Source organism: Salvelinus namaycush, chromosome 9 (genome assembly GCF_016432855.1).
Source record: "Salvelinus namaycush isolate Seneca chromosome 9, SaNama_1.0, whole genome shotgun sequence".
Classification (NCBI taxonomy): Eukaryota; Metazoa; Chordata; class Actinopteri; order Salmoniformes; family Salmonidae; genus Salvelinus; species Salvelinus namaycush.
In genome coordinates, this window is record NC_052315.1 from 21,890,994 (window position 1) to 21,911,972 (window position 20,979).

General features: G+C 40.7%; 1 protein-coding gene across 2 annotated transcripts in view; it reads right to left on the bottom strand.

Annotated features, from left to right (window-relative positions):
• LOC120053817 (NT-3 growth factor receptor-like) overlaps nt 1-13,429 on the bottom strand; it is a 56,493-nt gene extending 43,064 nt beyond the window's left edge. The window contains exon 1 of one of the 2 annotated variants that reach the window (XR_005477548.1): nt 6,605-6,699. Coding sequence is in view for 1 of the 2 variants with exons in the window: in XM_039001078.1 (XP_038857006.1) it covers nt 12,874-13,112 (239 nt within the window). In the remaining variant the exon portion in view is untranslated. Of the gene's footprint in view, nt 1-6,604; nt 6,700-12,873 lie in introns of those variants that run through there. The other variant, XM_039001078.1, reaches the window with a different exon arrangement.
• Nucleotides 13,430-20,979: the final 7,550 nt, after the last annotated feature.

A 20,979-nucleotide genomic window follows, 5' to 3' on the forward strand; every position in this document is an offset into this window, starting at 1 on the left:
ATTCATTTTGGGGGTGCATAAATGTAGTTGTACCTGATCCCAACATTTTCTCACTAAAGCATACTTACCAGAAGACCACTGGAACGTATTCATGTCACTGAGGGAGAGAAGGTAATGTATAACGTTTACATTACGTTAGCCATCAGGGATCCTATGGGAGGGATCCTTTGGGAGGAGAAGAGACACAGTCTGGTACCAGTCACCATGACAGCTGTGAGTTGGGGAGGAGTAAGCACTTTGGGGCTGAGGTCAGGTCAGATGAAGTGAGGAAGAACAGATATCACTAAGGTTCTGTCTAGCAACAGAGATGCATTGACTGTTCAGATATGTAGGAAGAGACTCAGCATAGGAGAAAGGGTTAAATATCAGTGCTTGTGTAAATATGTCGTCGTCTGTACAGCTGTTTGATCCTTTGGGATAAATAAACTTGGTTTAAGCTTTCATAGTGTCCGTCGAGTTCTTACTCTAATAATTAGAACCTAACAAGGTGTTAAGATTATTAGTTCACCTTTATTTAACCAGGTAGGCCAGTTGAGAACAAGTTCTCATTTACAACTGCGACCTGGCCAAGATAAAGCAAAGCAATGTGACACAAACAACACAGAGTTACACATGGAATAAACAAAAATACAGTCAATAACACAATAGAAAGTCTATATACAGTGTGTGCAAATGAAGTAAGATTTGGGAGGTAACGCAATAAATAGGTCATAGTGGCGAAATAATTACAATTTAGCAATTAAACACTTTAGTGATAGATGGTAAGAAAATGTCCAAAACATTATTTAGCCTCCCCTGTGCTTACTACCAGTTGAGTAGAGGAACACAAAACATTGACTCAAAGGGAAGCTCCAAATGGTAAATATTGTTATGTCACTCAAAAATAAATAAATATGGATTATTATAGAAACTGCTTAACGTACTGTTTGGCCCATGAGACTATAGAATAATCTACAACAGGAAATGTACGTGAATTCCCGCAATGACCAAAATCTAGTTTAGAGACCAGGGCCATTTCTACTTGAATGTGGGCCATCTCTACTTGAATGTGCAAGTAGAGATACTGGGGTGCAAAGGAGAAAAAAATATATAAAAAATAAATGTGGGGATGAGGTAGTTGGGTGGGCTATTTACAGATGGGCTATGTACAGGTGCAATGACCTGTAAGCTGCTCTGACAGCTGATGCTTAAAGTTAGTGAGGGAGATATGAGACTCCAGCTTCAGTGATTTTTGCAATTCCTTCCAGTCAATGGTAGCAGAGAACTGGAAGGAAAGGCGGCCAAAGGAGGAGTTGGCTTTGGGGGTGACCAGTGAAATATACTTGCTGGAACACGTGCTACGGGTGGCTGCTGCCATGGTGACCAGTGAACTGAGATAAGGCGGCGCTTTACCTAGCAAAGACATAGATGACCTGGAGCCAGTGGGTTTGGCGACAAATATGAAGCGAGGGCCAGCCAACGCGAGCATACAGGTCGCAGTGGTGGGTAGTATATGGGGCTTTAGTGACAAAATGGATGGCACTGTGATAGACTGCATCCAATTTGCTGAGTAGAGTGTTGGAGGCTATTTTGTAAATGACATCGCCGAAGTCAAGGATCGATAGGATAGTCAGTTTTACGAGGGTATGTTTGGCAGCGTGAGTGAAGGATGCTTTGTTGCGAAATAGGAAGCCGATTCTAGATTTAATTTTGGATTGGAGATTCTTAATGTGAGTCTGGAAGGAGATTCTAACCAGACACCTAGGTATTTGTAGTTGTCTACATATTCTAAGTCAGAACTGTCCAGAGTAGTGATGCTAGACGGGCGGGCAGGTGCGGGCAGCGATCGGTTGAAGAGCATGCATTTAGTTTTAATTGCATTTAAGAGCAGTTGGAGGCCACGGAATGAGAGTTGTATGGCATTGTATTGGGGTTGAGAGTTACCCTTTTAGTCAGGCATGTCATACTTATTCCATGGAGGCCCGAGTGTCTGCAGGGTTTTAGTTTTTCCTTTCAATTAAGACCTAGACAACCAGGTGAGGGGAGATCCTTACTAATTAGTGACCTTAATTCATCAATCAAGTACAACGGAGGAGTGAATACCCTCAGACTCTCGGCCCTCCATGGAATGAGTTTGGCACATGCTTTAAGTCATCAGATGCAATTTCACAGAACATATGTGCATTAATTCTTTACAATAGATAAATGAAGGGTCCAGTCTTTGCTCATGTTCTCCACAGAAGGGGGTGGCAGCAGGCATATGACGCACATACCACTGAGGTTGACGAGTTGAATGAGAATGACATGGATCATGTTAATAAACAGACAGGAATGCAACAACGATTAAACAGGAACTCAATGCATGTATTCTGCACATTGAGAGATTAATAGTTGTATAAATTCAGTAAGAGCTAGTTCTGTAACATGACACAATATGACCTATCCATTATCTACAGTGAACATTGTGTTCTGTACAATTAGATAAGGGGATATTGCGAACTGGAAAACGAACACACATACAGTATCTGGGTTTTTAATAATTAGGCCATCACTGACCATCTGCAATTGATCTGTGCTATTACCTATTTCATAAACAGTGCTGCCCCCGGCATAATGCATATTAGGGGTCACACACATACCACAAAGGGGACAATAGCATAAGGCTCTGTCACGGATCCCTCCGGAACTTTCATCATGTACACCTGGCCCCTATTCCCACTGATTGTATTTGTATATCTGTGCCCTTTGTTCACCATGGTGCTGTCGATTATTGTTAAAATGTCTGTTGGTACGTGTGAGTACCTGTGCTGTGTGTTTTGGGCTTTCATGCCCTTGTGGATTGCACAGATGATTATGGGTCTCGTCCCGTGTGTTAATCATTGTGCGCGTGTGTTATTTATTCAAGGTACTCCTCCCTCTTTTGTTTGGGTTTCAACCCTGTGTTTTTATTGCGTGTTTGTTTGGTCTTCGCCCCCGTGCCTTTACACAGCACGCCGTAATTTGGGCTTAATAAAAAAAACTATTACGCATTCCTGCGTCTGTCTCCCGATCCTTCATGCCATAGTGACAGAATAATCAATCATTAAGGGAGACAGCGGGAATGGCCTGTCCGACGACGCTGCGACTGGTCGGTCCGGTGCCGCCACAACTTCGGCAGCTGCAACTAGGCCGTCCAACGTCGCCACAGCGGGTCCGTCCGACGACGCCACTTCAGCAGCCACAACTGGCCCGTCCGACGCCGCCACAACCGGTCCGTCTGACGCCACTGCTACTGGTTCGTCTGACGACGACGCTACTTCGGCTGCTGCATCGGATTCTGATCGACCCGCACTGCGTTCCAGTTATCGTCCTCGAGGCTGATGTCATTGCGCCACATCATGGGGGGGGGGGGGGGGGGGGGGCACTGTCACGGATCCCTCCGGAACTTTCATTACGCACACCTGTCCCCTATTCCCACTGATTAGTACTTCTATAAGTCTGTCCTTTGGTTTCCATTGGGCTGTCGATTATTGTTACAATGTCCGTTGGTGGGTGTGAGTACCTGTGCTGTGTGTTTTGGGCTTTCGTGCCCTTGTGGATTGCGCAGATGATTACAGGTCTCGTCCCGTGTGTTAATCGTTGTGCGCGTGTGTTATTTATTCAAGGTACTCCTCGCTCTTTTGTTTGGGTTTCAACACTGTGCTTTTGTAACGTGTTTGTTTGGACTTCGGCCCCGTGCCTTTGCACGGCACGCCGTAATTTGGGCTTAATAAAAAAAACTATTACGCAATCCTGCGTCTGTCTCCCGAATCTCTTCATACCAACGTGACAGGCTCTCTCTACACGGGGCCGAAGTCAAATCCATAATATATTTTCACTAGGGGTGGACGACAGGATGAAGGAGTATGCTTTTTGTTGTCAATTTAAAAAGGGGACATAATGGTAGCTAATGTTATTGGAAATCATAATGAGTAATATAAAGGGTCGGTCATGCATGCAGACATTTCCATCCCAGTAGTAATGGTGAACAAAAAGCTTTTTAATCCCTCAAGGTCATCAGGGAGGTTATTGGACTGGCCACTCACTGTCCTAGTTGGCAGAGCATAAAATACAATAGCAACTGTTTCAACCCCAAAATGTATGGACAAGGTAGTTGTCTTTCTTAAAATCATCACATTTGATTTGCTAAAGGCTATGCAACAGTATATAACCAACCTACTGTTCTTGACTGTGATGTTTTCATGTTTACCCAATGTTCACAAAAGGGAGCATACCACATTCATCATAACATTATGTCTGTGTTTTTTTTTACATATGGTTCTGAAACACAAAACCTATTGGACTATATACTGTATCTTTCCCAGTCATCCATGAAGTGGCTTCCTCACCTCGGTGCACATTATGCTATCCACACAGTGTGCTGCTGCTATGCCATGGAGAAGCTAAACGCCTCCAGATTCAAAACATTTGATGTACGCAGTGATTTCTGACTTCATCTTTTCAACTGATAGAGTGACTTTTAATGGAGTACTCGGTTGGTTTTCTGCATGACTGACAAGGTGGCCGTGCAATCAGTGAGTTAACTCCAACACGGATCACTGTGAAGCCAATCCTCAGAGAACAGCACAGGATCATAGATAGCCTAGCAGTAAATATAGATCTGGAAGCAAAGCAGAAGCTGAAGATGTTTATATGCCATTTGATGACAGTTTATTTCCTAGATCCAGCTCTCAGATCTCGTAAAGCGGACCTCAGCAGAGAGACACCCGGTTGGGTTTAAAGATTTGTCCAAAGAGATACGGAGAAATCAGGGTCCAGTAATATACTTCAGCTGAACAAACCCACCCGGATCGATCACTCAACATTCAAGCAGGCAAAGCACAGCCATGTTTACTCAAAGATAAACCATCTTTCAACCAGGTAAGGGGCAGGCATGGGTACTTTGGTACACTGGTACACACTGCCTTTAAAAAGGGCCTCACACAGATGGCACTTCCACATGCAACATGAATCATAAATGATGCACTCCACACTGGGCAGTCACCTCCCCCTCTTACTCACATACTGTATAGTATGCCTCAATCTTTTTGAATTATGTTGAATAAAAATGTGTGAAAACACTGACAGTCCTTCCATCTGTCTGTCTGTACACAACTCCATGTACTGTACTCTATACTCCACTATGGCTGGGAATTGTCAGGGACCTCACGATATGATATTATAACAATACTTTAGGTGCCGATACAATATGTATTACGTTTGTCACAATTCTAAATGTATTGCAATTCGATACTGCGATTTGATGTTTCAAACATATTGCTCACTATACTGTATGTCTACTGCAGAGAGACAAGAGAGAGCATGAGAAAAGGAGTTTTAATTGTTTAGGGAAATAAAAGTGCTGAAAACATGCTGGCTCACTATTTAAAAAGATGGAGAACAAGCCATAGAATTAAAAATACCTGAGTTGTGGCGTAGGTACAGCTGACTAGACCTACAGTAACAAAAAATTATATATCGATATAATATCGTTCAGAAATATCGCAATATGAAACTGTATTGATTCCCCCCCCCCATCTCTATACTCCACTGTGCTTTTAATTAGGTCGGATTTAAACGAGGCCCTCCATCTTCCTTTGAAGCATAGCAGGGGTGTGTGGGAGGAGTGACATCACTCAAAGGTAGCCTCCTTTTCATAGCTTGCCCACGTTTTTGTGAACATGTGCTGGCTCACTCCCACTCTCTTAAGTGTACGATTTCTGAGAGACCATGGAGGGACAGCAAATGGATTTGGCATGGCATATTTCAACATGTCTAATGCTCAAATAACCTTCAAAGACTTCAAAGTACTGGGCTAGTGGTTTTAGGTACAAAATGCAGCCTGACTGCTGACCATGGCCTCTGCATTCCATTATGGAAGATAAAGAATCTACAGAGAACAGCCTTACTAAGTACAGAGAAAAGACAATTAGCCTAATGGATGAAAACAAATAGTCTCTTCTTAGGGTACTAAAATAGGTAAGTTATATAGAGGACAAATATGAGGTGAGGCAGACTGACAGATAATCCTACACACATCCTCCCACACACACACAAATGTGCGCCCAGGGTGCGTAGGGTTGGGCGGTGTCCTGGTTTTCATATCGTCATACCGTCCTTCTCTCATCCCGGGAATTATGCTATTAGTACACAAGGAGTTGCTAAAAATGCAAAAGAAACTCCATTGGACATCTATTACCAGAATGATAACAAAATTAGCACAAACGAATAGCGAATTTCAACAGAGGCTGCTATCTAAATAATGCCAACGAGCGCAAACAAAAATAAACAAATTGCAAAGACAAGCAATCCAGCTCATAAAGCTATATCTGTGTCTGTGTGGAGTCGCTAGGGCAACGGACCTTCCTGCTCTGCTCGGAGAATAGGGGGAGGAGTAGACGGTCGGAGAACGGAAGAAATTACGGAAAGAATTAACGTAAATAAATCTAGATAGCAGGAGTAGCAGCTGTACAGATAACTCATCCAAAGCGCTTTGACTTCTCAAACACGGCAGAAAGCTAACACTATATGATAACCCGTCTCCTTATTAATTCAGCCACTTACTTAGCTAACTAGCAAGTTAAACCAAATACAGAGCTGAACTCACCAGCTCCAGCTTTCTCCGGTTGTGCTTAGTTATATATAAACAAACACATGACTGGCTCAACTATTCTGGGGAACTACGGTGAGCTTCATAATGTGACAGGTGAAATGAAGAACGCATCTGCTTTGTTCCCTAACGTATTGCACAAGTTGACTGCAGGTATTATCTTGATAAGCTACAAATATTAAAATGTATTGTAACGACCCTGGGTTTATAAACACGGATATCGACTCTGCCGCACGAGCATGTTTTTGAGGCACAGACGATAGCGCGCAGGACTTCGGGCTAGAAGGTCGAGGGTTCGAGACCTGCTCCCTGCTGTTTCATTACATTGGTGTCAGAAGTGATCGGACCTTGCATCCACGACAGAGCGTGTGCTTGACCGGTGAGCACGTTCCTGTAAGATGTAGAGTCGCAAGCTAGCGCGAGGACGCGCTCTTTGAAAGGAGGGAGTAGTGTAACGACCCTGGGTTTATAAGCACGGATATCGACTCTGCCGCACGAGCATGCTTTTGAGGCACAGACGATAGCGGGCTGGAAGGTCGAGGGTTCGAGACCTGCTCCCTGCTGTTTCATTACAGTATTGAAAAACTTCAATTAAATAGTTTTGACGGTAGTGAAAAACCACCCGTGGCTATTTCCAAATATCCTGGTATATAAGGCATACCGCCCAAGCCTTAGCAGGAGTAATGAAAGGAAATATAAAATATACAATTTCTGAGACTGCGCGAAAAGGGTGTTACTGATAGCACTGTGATAGGAAGGTCTTTATCTTAAAAGCGAAGCACAAATAAAACACCAACAGCATTCCTATGACAGCAAAAGTACAAAACCGTGTCTTTGCCACTTCCTCTATAGAGAACTTGATGAATTCAATGGATACATACTAATATATGGATATATCATGCATCCACCTGTTGTATGGTGAATGTGAACATTTAAGACTGGTCAAAGAACAAGACCGCTTTAGTCTTGTGTGAGATAAAACAAATGTGCCTCTCAAAGAGAATCATTTCATCCTCATTGTCCATGCAGCAAAACAACACAGCCTAATCCATTTCAAACACACTTGGTTCTAGAGAAATTAAAATGTTCATAAGGATTAGCTCGTTCAAACATGCTCCAGACGCCAGAGCATTCATACCTCACTAACAGTAAAGCCTAAGAAGAAGAAACCTTGGTCACAGAACACTCCAAACAGTATGGCATTACCATGCCACTGGATGATACCCCCCATGCTACATACTAGTCTTCCATTTTCAGGGGGAAATCATGTACTGCCAACAAAGTAAACCTAGGCCTACTGCCTGTCAATTATCTATGTAGGGCATTATTTCTCAAACATAATAACACGTCATCCATGGGGATTTAGTGCAATATTAGATTTAAAGCATTACATACAGTTGAAGTCAGAAGGTTAGTCACCTTAGCCAAATGCATTTAAACTCAGTTTTTCACAATTCCTGACATTGAATCCTTGTAAAAATTCCCTGTCTTAGGTCAGTTAGGATCCCCACTTTATTTTAAGAATGTGAAATGTCAGAATAATAGAGGAGAGAATTAATTATTCCAGCTTTTATTTATTTAATCACATTCCCAGTGGGTCAGAAGTTTACATACACTCAATTAGTATTTGGTAGCATTGCCTTTAAATTGTTTAACTTGGGTAAAACATTTTGGGTAGCCTTCCACAAGCTTCCCACAATAAGTTGGGTGAATTTTGGGCCATTCCTCCTGACAGAGATGGTGTAACTGAGTCAGGTTTGTAGGCCTCCTTGCTCGCACATGCTTTTTCAGGGCTGCCTGCAAACTTTCTATAGGATTGAGGTCAGGGCTTTGTGATGGCCACTCCAATACCTTTACTTTGTTGTCCTTAAGCCATTTTTCCACAACTTTGGAAGTATGCTTGGGGTCAATGTCCATTTGGAAGACCCATTTGCGACCAAGCTTTAACTTCCTGATTTCTTGAGATGTTGCTTCAATATATCCACATAATTCTCCAACCTCATGATGCCATCTATTTTGTGAAGTGCACCAGTTCCTCCTGCAGCAAAGCACCCCCACAACATGATGCCGCCACCCCCGTGCTTCACGGTTGGGATGGTGTTCTTCGGCTTGCAAGCCTCCCCCTTTTTCCTCCAAACATAACAATGGTCATTATGGCCAAACAGTTCTATTTTTGTTTCATCAGACCAGAGGATATTTCTCCAAAAAGTACAGTTGCAAACCGTGTGCAGTTGCAAACCGTAGTCTGGCTTTTTTATGGCGGTTTTGGAGCAGTGGCTTCTTCCTTGCTGAGCGGCCTTTCAGGTTATGTCGATATAGGACTCGTTTTACTGTGGATATAGATACTTTTGTACCTGTTTCCTCCAGCATCTTCACAATGTCATTTGCTGTGGTTCTGGGATTGATTTGCACTTTTCACACCAAAGTACGTTCATCTCTAGAAGACAGAACGCGTCTCCTTCCTGAGCGGTATGACGGCTGCATGGTACCATGGTGTTTGTACAGATGAACGTGGTACCTTCAGGCATTCGGGAATTGCTCCCAAGGATGAACCAGAGGTGTGGAGGTCCACATTTTTTTTCTAAGGTCTTGGCTGATTTCTTTAGATTTTCCCATGATGTCAAGCAAAGAGGCACTGAGTTTGAAGGTAGGCCTTGAAATACATCCACAGGTACTCCTCCAATTGACTCAAATTATGTCAATTAGCCTACCAGAAGCTTCTAAAGCTATGACATCATTTTCTGGAATTTTCCAAGCTGTTTCAAGGCACAGTCAACTTAGTGTATGTAAACTTCTGACCCATTGGAATTGTGATACAGCGAATTATAAGTGAAATAATCTGTCTGTAAACAATTGTTGGAAAAATTACTTGTGTCATGCACAAAGTAGATGTCCTAACCGACTTGCCAAAACTATAGTTTGTTAACAAGAAATTTGTGGAGTGGTTGAAAAACAAGTTTTAATGACTCCAACCTAAGTGTATGTAAACTTCCGACTTCAACTGTATACACTTGGATTCAAATGATGTGGGAAAGTAGCCTATATTTGAGGTAGGCTACATAATTTTACATGATCATTATGTTACACAATACCTGACAGAATTGTTGGCTTTTAGAAATCTGAACTTGTGTGCAGCGAGACAAATGTAGCTATAGTTGAGGCAGACAGCCGTCAAATGTACAATTCATTCAAGGTATATTCAAGGACATCCAGAAGTAGCCTAAAACAAATATTCCAAAGGGAGATAAAAAAAATAAAAAAAATGCTTCTCACAATTTCTTAGGTCTACTCTGAAATCACATTGGTGCATGTGCTGTAACAACTTCTGCATTTCAAGACTGACGATTCTCTTCAAATAGCCTACACGGCCCACTCCCAAGCGAAATGAGTGTGTTGGAGCTGTCCAGTAATAGGGGCTGCTGAATGATTCCTTATAACAGCAACAGCCATGAGATGCGGTTCTCTGCGACAGCGCTCAACAAAAATCATGCCATGAAAAAAAATTATGGATTCCAACATTCTGATAAAGCTGGCACATAAAATAACTTTTGTAATTGTTTCAATCTATCGAATGACAGAGAGTTCTCGTCTTTGTAAAAGAACAACCAGCAGCCCCTCTAGTGGCCTTCTGGAGAGAGTGGAGGCAGCAAGCACAAGAATGAGTTGACCTACAAAGTCAAGACAAACTGACTGGTGTTTTAAAGTGTGCTTATTTATAACCAGGCGGCATAGTTAGGATAATATCGTTGGAATTATGCATGTGTTTGGAACAGGTTTTTTCTGGCCCTTATGCCCACACATGGGATCTACATCCTACACACTAGGCAAATCATCACTTCTCAGGGTATGGACATTTTGTGGATTCAGTTCAAAGCAGAGAGGTTGTCATGGCACCCTCATCCTTGGCAAATCAACAAAGAATCAATAATGAATTGAGGTTTTGTTCTACCAAAATAGTCTCTTCAGCTTGAGATGTAACAGCTGGGATCCAACATCTCTCAGTGTATTGGGTATTGATGATCTTGTTTCTACTACTACTACTATTGTTCCGTTTTCTTTTCAAATCATTTAGAGGTGAATAAAAATGGGTGCAATACAAATTTACTGTGCTATAAGAGCCCTACATGGCTTAACATTTCAGCCGAGAGAGCTAGGAGCAGTGGGGGAGATTGTTCTTTAACAGAACTAATGGCATTTCTAAAAGAAAGTATGTCATCAGTGTCAATGCTCTATTTTTACGAACACATTACTTTTAGAGTCCAAAAATACTTTCCATTGGGAATATAAGAGGGGAAACCTTCTGCCAAGAACATTTCACTTTACTGGGTGGAATATCCTATTAATGTTTTCAATATGAGATACATTCATCAGAATAGGCTCTCTACTGAGTTAGTGACATGGCTAAAAATAGGACAATCAAATCAGAACAAAATCTAACGGGCTGATAACATAAACTTGACAGGGTGGCAACCAAATCTAACTAACAATGATTATTTAGGATTAGCCTAATTTAAACTGTCCGGACTAAAATGGTCAATTGTGTCATGATCAAGAAGCCTTATAATAAAAACTGACATGGCCACACTTGGAGAGTGGATCTAAAAATATAATCTCTGTCTCTTGGTTGATTAATTTCAGTAAACAAAGCACCTTTTCAGACATTTGCAAATGTTATAAATTATTTTGAGTCCGTGAGAGAATGCAAAGCAGTTAAAAAAAAGAATAAAACTGCCTATTCTGAGTTGTGGTTAGCCTACATTTTGTTATGTAGGGTCGTTCCATTTGATTTCAATTGTTTTTTGACCACACCCCTTTTGATTTGAACAAAACTTTCCGTACATGTATGCCCATGGTAGAAGTGGTCAGAAAGTAACTTTTTGGGCCTGAATGCCAAAACATTCAGGAGATAAAGGTGCTCAAAGTTTACCCATTTTGCATACCCCACCATACCATGAGACATCCATGTCTTCGTCCCTGGAAAATATTAATGGTTGAGTTTGATATCGATTAAAAGCTTATAACCAGGGTTGTGAAAATATTTTCTAATTTAATTTTAAAAACATATTTTTTTAACCTTTAAAATCAATCATCATAAAATGGTTAAACTTCAATTTTTTTTCTTTTGCATATGTTGTAGTTTAGATGCTAATTTACATAATCTGAAGGGTTTCTGTTGCGCCCACAATCGTTGAGACACAGCATACTCTTGAATACAGAGTACAGTATGTGTCATTTCAATCAGAGAAATAGAATTCATACAATGGATATATATCTTCAGACCACTGCAATCTAGCTGGTACACCATTGACATTTACATTTTTACTTCCAATTGCTCCCACAAAAATAGCTGCCGGTCCACCCACCATCAAATGTCACCATAGAATGTCTGTTCTATTATTCTGTTCTATTCCATATTTCTATTATTTCAATAGGTTTCCTGTAGTAGATTGACAGTATAATTTAAAACAACTGATATTCCCATTTAAGTCAACAATCTGTGATGACAAAAAAATTACATTGTTATTCAAAAAAAAATATATATATATATTATAAAGTAGTTTGTGAGCTTTTAAATGATATTAAAATCAACAGTTTATATTTTCCAGTGATGAAGACCTGGATGTCTCATGGTATGGTGAGGTATGAAAAATGGGTCAACTTTGAGCACATCCATCTCATGAATGTTTGGCCATTCAGGTCCAAAATGTCACTTTCTGACCACTTCTACCATGGGCAAATATTTATGAAAAGTTTCATTCAAATCAAAAGGGGTGAGGTCAAAAAGGTTTTTGTATTCAAATGGAATGACCGAGCATATCAAATGATATTGCTTCTTGTGGTAGGTATTAATCCAAACCTTTGATTTCTTTAAACTGAATCAAGTCCTGCATGCAGGCTCTTATAAAGGAATAGCAATATTGCTGTTTGGGGGTTATTTACGGGCCAATGCACCAACAGGTCTATTTTTGAAATGACATTGAATTCAGTTCTTATTGATACCGCATTTTACTTGTGGCTGAAGGGCTTTGCAGGGTTAATGTATTCCACGGAGATAACGGTAACGATATAACGTGAAAGGGATGTATAGGTAGCCTATTAAATGTTACACACTCAGCAGAATCACAGTTTTGCATTGCTAAATATATCACGTAAGGAGGTGCGGCAGAAGTAAAACAAATAAATTACAGGGAGAGTAGGCCTACGCTAAGTTGTGACTCACATGGATTCAACATGTGATGGCCACTACAGTGGGCACAACGACTTACATTGAGGTGATGTTCTTGAACACATCTTCGATACTGTTATTTCCATTGTTTCCAGTATCTTGCAGTGCAAGCAGGGGAAAGAATTTTCCATTGTCAGACTTATTGCAATAGATCTCAGTTGGAGAACAGCTGCAGGTTGGCGGGCAGTCCAGCATATTGCTCAAGTAGTCCTGAAAGATGGTCAAAATAAACAATACCCTCCACCAGCAAATTCGTGGTGGAATAAAAAATGAATCCATGACTCAACGTTTATTAGGACAATATCCTTGAGATGTTTTTGAACCTCCAAATCGGAGACCGTCTGAATATGCAATTTTGTGGCGCGGGCGAGTGAATGTATGGAGGTATGTCAAATTGATGCGAATGCGCTAATGTCCATCTATTTCACAGATGAGGAAGAAGGGGAAAAAAATACTCCGTCAAAGTGGAAATGGTTCAAAAGCAGTACTCCAAGCTTGTCCTCCTCTCTAGAATGCATAGTATATGTTACCCTGTATTCATGCTGCCGTTAGCCGCTTAGTTCCAGGTTGTACTAGCACCGCTCCAAGACTCCGAGAGATAGCGCGTTGAAGAAAGTGACGAGAGAGAAAGCGAGGTCCATGCTCCAAGCATTAAGTCCCACCTACAGGGCAGAATGGAAAATGACACACCTGCAACTCAGGATGCAGCTCAAATCAGATCATAACAGCAATTGCACACAGAACGTGGGCTATACTATAGCACAATAACAATAGGCTACACATTTATGGTGATTTATCATTAGGCCTATGGTTGGATGTTCATTTACACATCGGGCGTCCAGGCCACAATGTATCATTTTTAGAGGGCTACGCCTACACAATCAAGTATGGCAACAAAACAAAAACATCTAAAGCCAGTATGATGAAGATTAACTTGAGTTAAATATCCACAAAAATATTTCTCATTGACGAATATCTCATTTACGACTGCATATACAGTGCATTTTGAAAGCTTTCAGACCCTTTGACACATTTTGTTACTTTACAGCCTTATTCTAAAATGGATTAAATATTTTTTTTCCCCTCATTAATCTACACACAATACCCCATAATGAAAAAGCAAAAACAGGTTCAGAAATGTTAGCAAAATTACTAAAAATAAAAAACTGAATTGTGACATTTACATAGTATTCAGATACTTTACTCAGTACTTTGTTGAAACACCTTTGGCAGCGATTACAGCCTCGAGTCTTCTTGGGTATGATGCTACGAGCATGGCACACCTGTATTTGGTGCGTTTCTCCCATTCTTCACTGCAGATCCTCTCAAGCTCTGTCAGGTTGGATGGGGAGAGTCGCCTCACAGATATTTTCAGGTCTCTTCAGAGCTGTTCGATCGGGTTCAGGTCCAGGCTCTGGCTGGGCCACTCAAGGACATTGAGAACTTGTTCTCAACTGGCTTACCTGGTTAAAAAAAGAAAACATTTGTGGAGTGCTGCAGAGATTGTTGTCCTTCTGGAAGTTTCTACCATCTCCACAGAGGAACTCTAGTGAATCTGTCAGATTGACCATCGGGTTCTTGGTTGCCTCCCTGACCAAGGCCCTTCCCCCCCGATTTCTCCGTTTTGCCGGGTGGCCAGCTCTAGGAAGAGTCTTGGTGGTTCCAAATTTCTTCCATTTATGAATGATGGAGGCCACTGAGTTTTTGGGGACCTTTTTTTATTTCACCTTTATTTAACCAGGTAGGCCAGTTGAGAACAAGTACTCATTTACAACTGCGACCTGGCCAAGATAAAGCAAAGCAGTGCGACAAAAACAACAACACAGAGTTACACATGGAATAAACAAAAGTACAGTCAATAACACAATAGAAAAATCTGTATAAGTGTTTGCAAACCTTCAATGCTGCAGACATTTTTTGGTACCCTTTCCTAGATCTGTGCCTCAACACATTCCTGTCTTGGAGCTCTACGGACAATTCCTTCGAACTCATGGCTTCGTTTTTGCTCTGACATGCACTGTCAACTGTGGGACCTTATATAGACAGGTGTGTGCCTTTCCAAATAATGTCCAATCAATTGAATTTACCACAGGTGGACTCCAATCAAGTTGTAGAAACATCTCAAGGATGATCGATGGAAACAGGATGCACCTGAGCTCAATTTCAAGTGAGTTTCATAGCAAAGGGTCTGAATACTTATGTAAATAAGGTAATTCATTTTTTGTTTTGTAAAAAATGTACACTTTGTCATTATGGGGTATTATGTGTAGATTGAAGAGGGGGGGAAAGTATTTCATCCATTTTAGAATAAGGCTGTAATGTAACAAAATGTGGAAAAAGTCAAGTGGTCTTGTAACGATCGTTCTCGCAGCGTTGTTATATGACATACTGATTTATTTAAATGATATACGAAACACGAAAACACTTAAACAAACTACCAAAACAAATAAACGATGTAGACAGACCTGGACTTGAGAACTTACAATAAACGAAGAACGCACGAACAGGAACAGACTACATGAAACACATACGAAACAGTCCCGTGTGGTAGACATACAGACACGAGATACAACCACCCACAACAAACAATGTGAAACAACCTACCTATATATGGTTCTCAATCAGAGGAAAACGACAACCACCTGCCTCTGATTGAGAGCCATACAAGGTCAATTAACACTGACACTTAACATAGAACAAACAACACAGACTGCCCACCCAGCTCACGTCCTGACCCACTAAACACAACTATACAAAAGGAAAACAAGGTCAGGAACGTGACAGGTCTGAATGCACTGCATTAATTAGATACTGACTGTTAGCACCCAAAAGAAAGGCTTCAGATGTGCCAGGTGAACCTGCAACCACAACACTTCAATTACATTTGACATACAATCATCTCTAAGCATTAGAGGGATATGGCTCTGAATATATACAGCAACACATCCCCCATAAGCATTCATGACTCTTCTATGAATTTTATATCCTTGTATTGCTACTGCTGTATCAAATTAATTATCTAAGTGAGTCTCAGAAATGGTTAATATATGAGTCTTATATGATGTTAGCAAGTTATTGATTTCATGATCCTTATTTCTAAGACTACATATATTATTATGGGCTATTTTCAGCCCTTTCCTTATCAGAGATAGAAATAATGTGGAAAAGAGCAAACAAAGCAAGATAAAAAATATACACCACCGTTCAAAAGTTTGGGGTCACTTAGAAATGACCTTGTTTTTGAAAGAAAAGCAAATTTTTTGTCCATTAAAATAACATCAAATTGATCAGAAATACAGTGTTGTCACGTTCGTCATAATGAATGGACCAAGGCGCAGCGTGCGTAGAGTTCCACATATTTTAATAAATCGAAACTCACCAAACAAAACAAACGAGCACAAACGAAACATGACGTTCTGGGCTGCTCACAGGCAGCTACACAAACACAAGATCCCACAAAGCAAAAAGGGGAAATGGCTGCCTAAATATGATCCCCAATCAGAGACAACGATTAACAGCTGCCTCTGATTGGGAACCATACCAGGCCAACATAAACATATAAACACCTAGATGACCCACCCTAGTCATGTAAATGACTATTGCAGCTGGAAACGGCTGATTTTTAATGGAATATCTACATAGGTGTACAGAGGCCCATTATGAGCAACCATCACTCCTGTGTTCCAATGGCATGCCTTTTAAAAGGCTAATTGATCATTAGAAAACCCTTTTGCAATTATGTTAGCACAGCTGAAAACTGTTGTTCTGATTAAACAAGCAATACAACTGGCTTTCTTTAGACTAGTTGAGTATCTGGAGCATCAGCATTTGTGGGTTCGATTACAGGCTCAAAATGGGCAGAAATAAAGCACTTTCTTCTGAAACTCATCAGTCTATTCTTGTTCTGAGAAATTAAGGCTATTCCATGCGAGAAATTGCCAAGAAACTGAAGATCTCATACAACGCTGTGTACTACTCCCTTCACAGAACAACACAAACTGGCGCTAACCAGAGTAGAAAGAGGAGTGGGAGGCCCCTGTGCACAACTGAGCAGGAGGACAAGTACATTAGAGTGTCTAGTTTGAGAAACAGATGCCTCACAAGTCCTCAACTGACAGCTTCATTGCATACCAGAGCTTTCATGCCTGGGATAAGTTATTTTCTGTTCTGGCGTTTCAGAATAGTCCTTGTTGGGGAAGATGTACATTCCTCTCAAGTTCTTGGCTCTTTCCAGAACAGCTACCTTGTCCTTGAACCTAATTAATTCTGCAATTCCATCCCTTGAGATAATCAGATTTTTCTGTCATTCTTATCATGGATTCACAGACAGAACTGATGTCCTCTCTCAATGACATACATATTGCTGTCATCTTGCCGTTGTCCTGTTTAAACTCATCGAGCAGACCCTGGGAGTACTGAAAACTGTTCTTCAGGTCCGGGACCGCTCTGGTTAGGTCGTCCATTCTTTTATTAGTTGACTTCACCAGTATTTGGACACAACTCTTGAATCTATTTTCTTGTTGTAACAACTGCTGGTAGAATTATTTTTGTTTGTTTAAAAGATCCTTCACCTGTGATAGAGAGACACCACTGTCCTCAACGGTACTCCCGCCAGCTTTGGCCTTTATCATGGTAGCAACGTAGGTTACGCTGTTACTCCTCGCAGTTCCAGACAGGGCAGGTCGCAGGGAAGATTGGAAACAACAACAACAAACAGCAGGGATCTAGACAGCCACAAGCTCGGGACAATTCGCTGTCTCAGCCACAATTGCTAACCGCGTCGGGGGCTGCGTTCAAGTCCTCAAGAAAACCCTGCTAGCCTGCTAGCAAAAATAATTATACCAGCAGTTGTTACAACAACAAGAAAATAGATTCAAGAGTTGTGTCCAAATACTGGTGGAGCTAGGCTAGCTGCTACGCCAAGCAGCTCCTCAGACCCGACCTTAGTCGGCAGGATCACTGGACAGATAGTAGCGGTCCCAGCATTAGACTAACTGAGATAGATACACGGGAATGGTGGTTAGTGTGTCTGTCACCAGGGTGGTATACTACAAAGAAAGCTAGATCTACTCAGGTTTTTATAAACCTAGCCAGCTTTTAGAAGTGCCGTCTTTATTATATTACTTATTGTTAATGCCGTCTTTCGTGCCTGAGGTCATAATGACAGATGGCGACATGCTCACCTCTATTGTGCCTTGCTGTGCCTCTACCTCTTTCTTCTGTTTTTTTTCTTCTGGTGCCCACTCCTGGAAGAGAGATTTCATTAGACTCCATTGAACAACAAGGCAGACCCGGTCCAGTATATTACCCTCCAGCAGTCTCTAATGATGGTCACATTGTTGGACCATACACTACTATTTTACAGTCTGATACATTAACTTGTAACAATGGTCACTACATTAGACTAACTCTGACAGTAACAAAGGGGCTGAAGACTGCATCATCCCATATTACGGTATACTCCATTAAGCCTCATTAACTTCCATTAGCCCACTGTGTGTGTGTCAGTGTGTGTGTGTGTGTGTTTTGCACCTGGAACTGAGGCCATTCAGTGTTTTTTTTCCACCAGTGCAGTTTGTCCTGCTCATTGATGGCCATGAGAGTGTTGTGGAGCTCATTATACACACACTGGGAGAGAGAAGGATAGAGGGAGAAAAGGGGGAGAGAGAAAGATAGAAAAGGGGAGGTAGAGAGAGGAGTGAGAAATGATGAGAAATCATAGCATGAAAGAAATTATCAGTGAGAGATGAGATAAAGACCAACCACATCCACACACTCCCTCAAACCTGGTATTTTTTTATACAACTTTTCACATAACACACATTACCGTGGTTGATGAAGCCGTCTGTATCATCAGGTCAGTAACTCGGGTCAAGCAAATTCTAGGTCGTCACTTGTTACCACAGCCACAAAGTCATCATCCCCGCCTACTTCTAAAATGTATCTTCTTAAAAAGTTTGTGATTTTAAACCTGACCCTAACCTTAAATTAAGCACATTTTTGTTATCATGAATTTTTACAATATAGCCTATTTTTACTTTGTAGCTGTGGTAACTAGTGGAAACCCAAATTCTATGGTTTACAGATGTAGACTGGCTGTAGCTCCAGATTGGATTGTTGCTCCTAGTTCACAGAATACACTTGTATGAGCTACGAACTAACTTGCAAATCTGAATTGTAGGCTAACATTAGCTAGATAGCTAGCCAGCTAATGTTAGTTAGCTTGCAGCTAGCTGACCTGCCTTGCTAGCATTATCAAAAACATATTAACATTATCAAGTACATTAATGGGGTAAACCTACTCTGAGAGTGTGTATTAAGGTGTTTGAGAGACTGTTTGTATCCTAATCAACTCATCCAATGTGAGTACATCTGTTGTTGAAGTACAGTAGATCAATAAAGTTACAGTACTCTAGTAGTAGCTACTGTACAGCATAAGCAGTACTCTAGCTGCTTATAATGAAAAGCCTTGTTAGTGCATAGGTCAAATTCGCTTCAGAATTTCCTGTCTCTTTCAGCTTCAGACAAAAGCGAATATTTCACTTAAAACATATTTTTGTTGTATTAATAAATATGGCTCCATTTATTTGAATGTCGAGAAAGGAATGCATCCAAAACGGAGCTTGAATGCAAAATAAAGATGTTTATTAAGTGTAAATCGTCAGCCATTTATTTTAATGAATAGGCTACATTCAAATGCAATGCATACAACTACAAAGTTCAGCACTATGTCACGCCCTGGCCTTAGTATTCTTTGTTTTCTTTATGTTTTTTAGTTAGGTCAGGGTGTGACATGGGGAATGTATGTGTTTTGTAGTGTCTAGGGGTGTTGTATGTGTATGGGGCAGAGTAGAGTGTAGTTGTCTAGTTATGTCTATGGCTGCCTAGATTGGTTCTCAATCAGAGACAGCTGTCATTCATTGTCTCTGATTGGGAGCCATATTTAAGGCAGCCATAGGCAGTAGGCTTTTGTGGGTAGTTGTCTATGTTGTACGTTTGTAGCTTGTGTTTGCACTTACGTCTTTAGCTTCACGTTGGTTTGTTTTGTAATAGTGTTCGTTGCGTGTTTTTCCCTCTTCTAAATAAAGAGATGTATTTTGCACACGCTGCGCCTTGGTCCACTCTCTCTCACGAAGATGATCGTGACACACTATTACAAAATAGCATGATTTAGTATATTTTGAAATGTTTGAATGAATGACTCATGACTGACAACTAAAGGACTGCTTTTAATTATCTTTATGTTCTGTTCAAATAACTTGTTTCATTGTTGAATTGTGGCATAGGAGTCACTGGAAGGATGCATCTGAAAAACAAAATATGTACAAATTACCTCTGTGCATTTATCATCTGTATTTGAAAATTAGGTCTTTAAACATCACATTGATACTTACAATGTAGATTTGTTCAATTTGTCCATTTTCAGAGTAAGTTGAAAGTTACCATCTGGATAATGCAGAGACGGAGAGTCAATGAATACAAAATTCAGACAAGATGAAGAATTAGGTGTTAATGTTCAGGAACATCGAAATTATACTTAACATGCAGATTCCTCAACCTCCAGTTTCCATTTAAGACTCACATGTTGACAGTTACCCTGTGGATAATGCAGAGACAGTGAAACAATTCCAAACAATATGAAGAAATAGGGATTATTAATGTTCATGAACACATTTTCATTTAATTGGAAACTTGCTTGCTAAATGATACTTAGATTGGCTGGGGTCTATCCATAGGCAGTTGAGTCTACAAACCAGAAGGATCCACTGCATTGGAAAATATTATTTTCAGCTAGAAATAATCTAGGTAGCTAGCTAGCTAGACAGTTATAGCTAGCTAGCTATATTTGTGACAGAGAAACCACAAATAGAACAAAGAGCTAGGGTTAGTTATATAAATCTTTGGTGAAACCCAGCCCTCACTATAAAGCTAGCTAGCTAATAACAAGCACCACATTGCTTGGCAAGCATAATTTAACATTGTCTAGCTTTGGCAATGAAGTTATATCTAACACATGCATGACATATTAACTCAGAACTTTAATATCCAAAAACAATTCTTACCTTGGTCAGTCACAGTGCACGTTGTGAAACTAGATGAGTTAGATAGCTCGGTGAAAACTCTTGCTTGCTTGATGAAAACATAC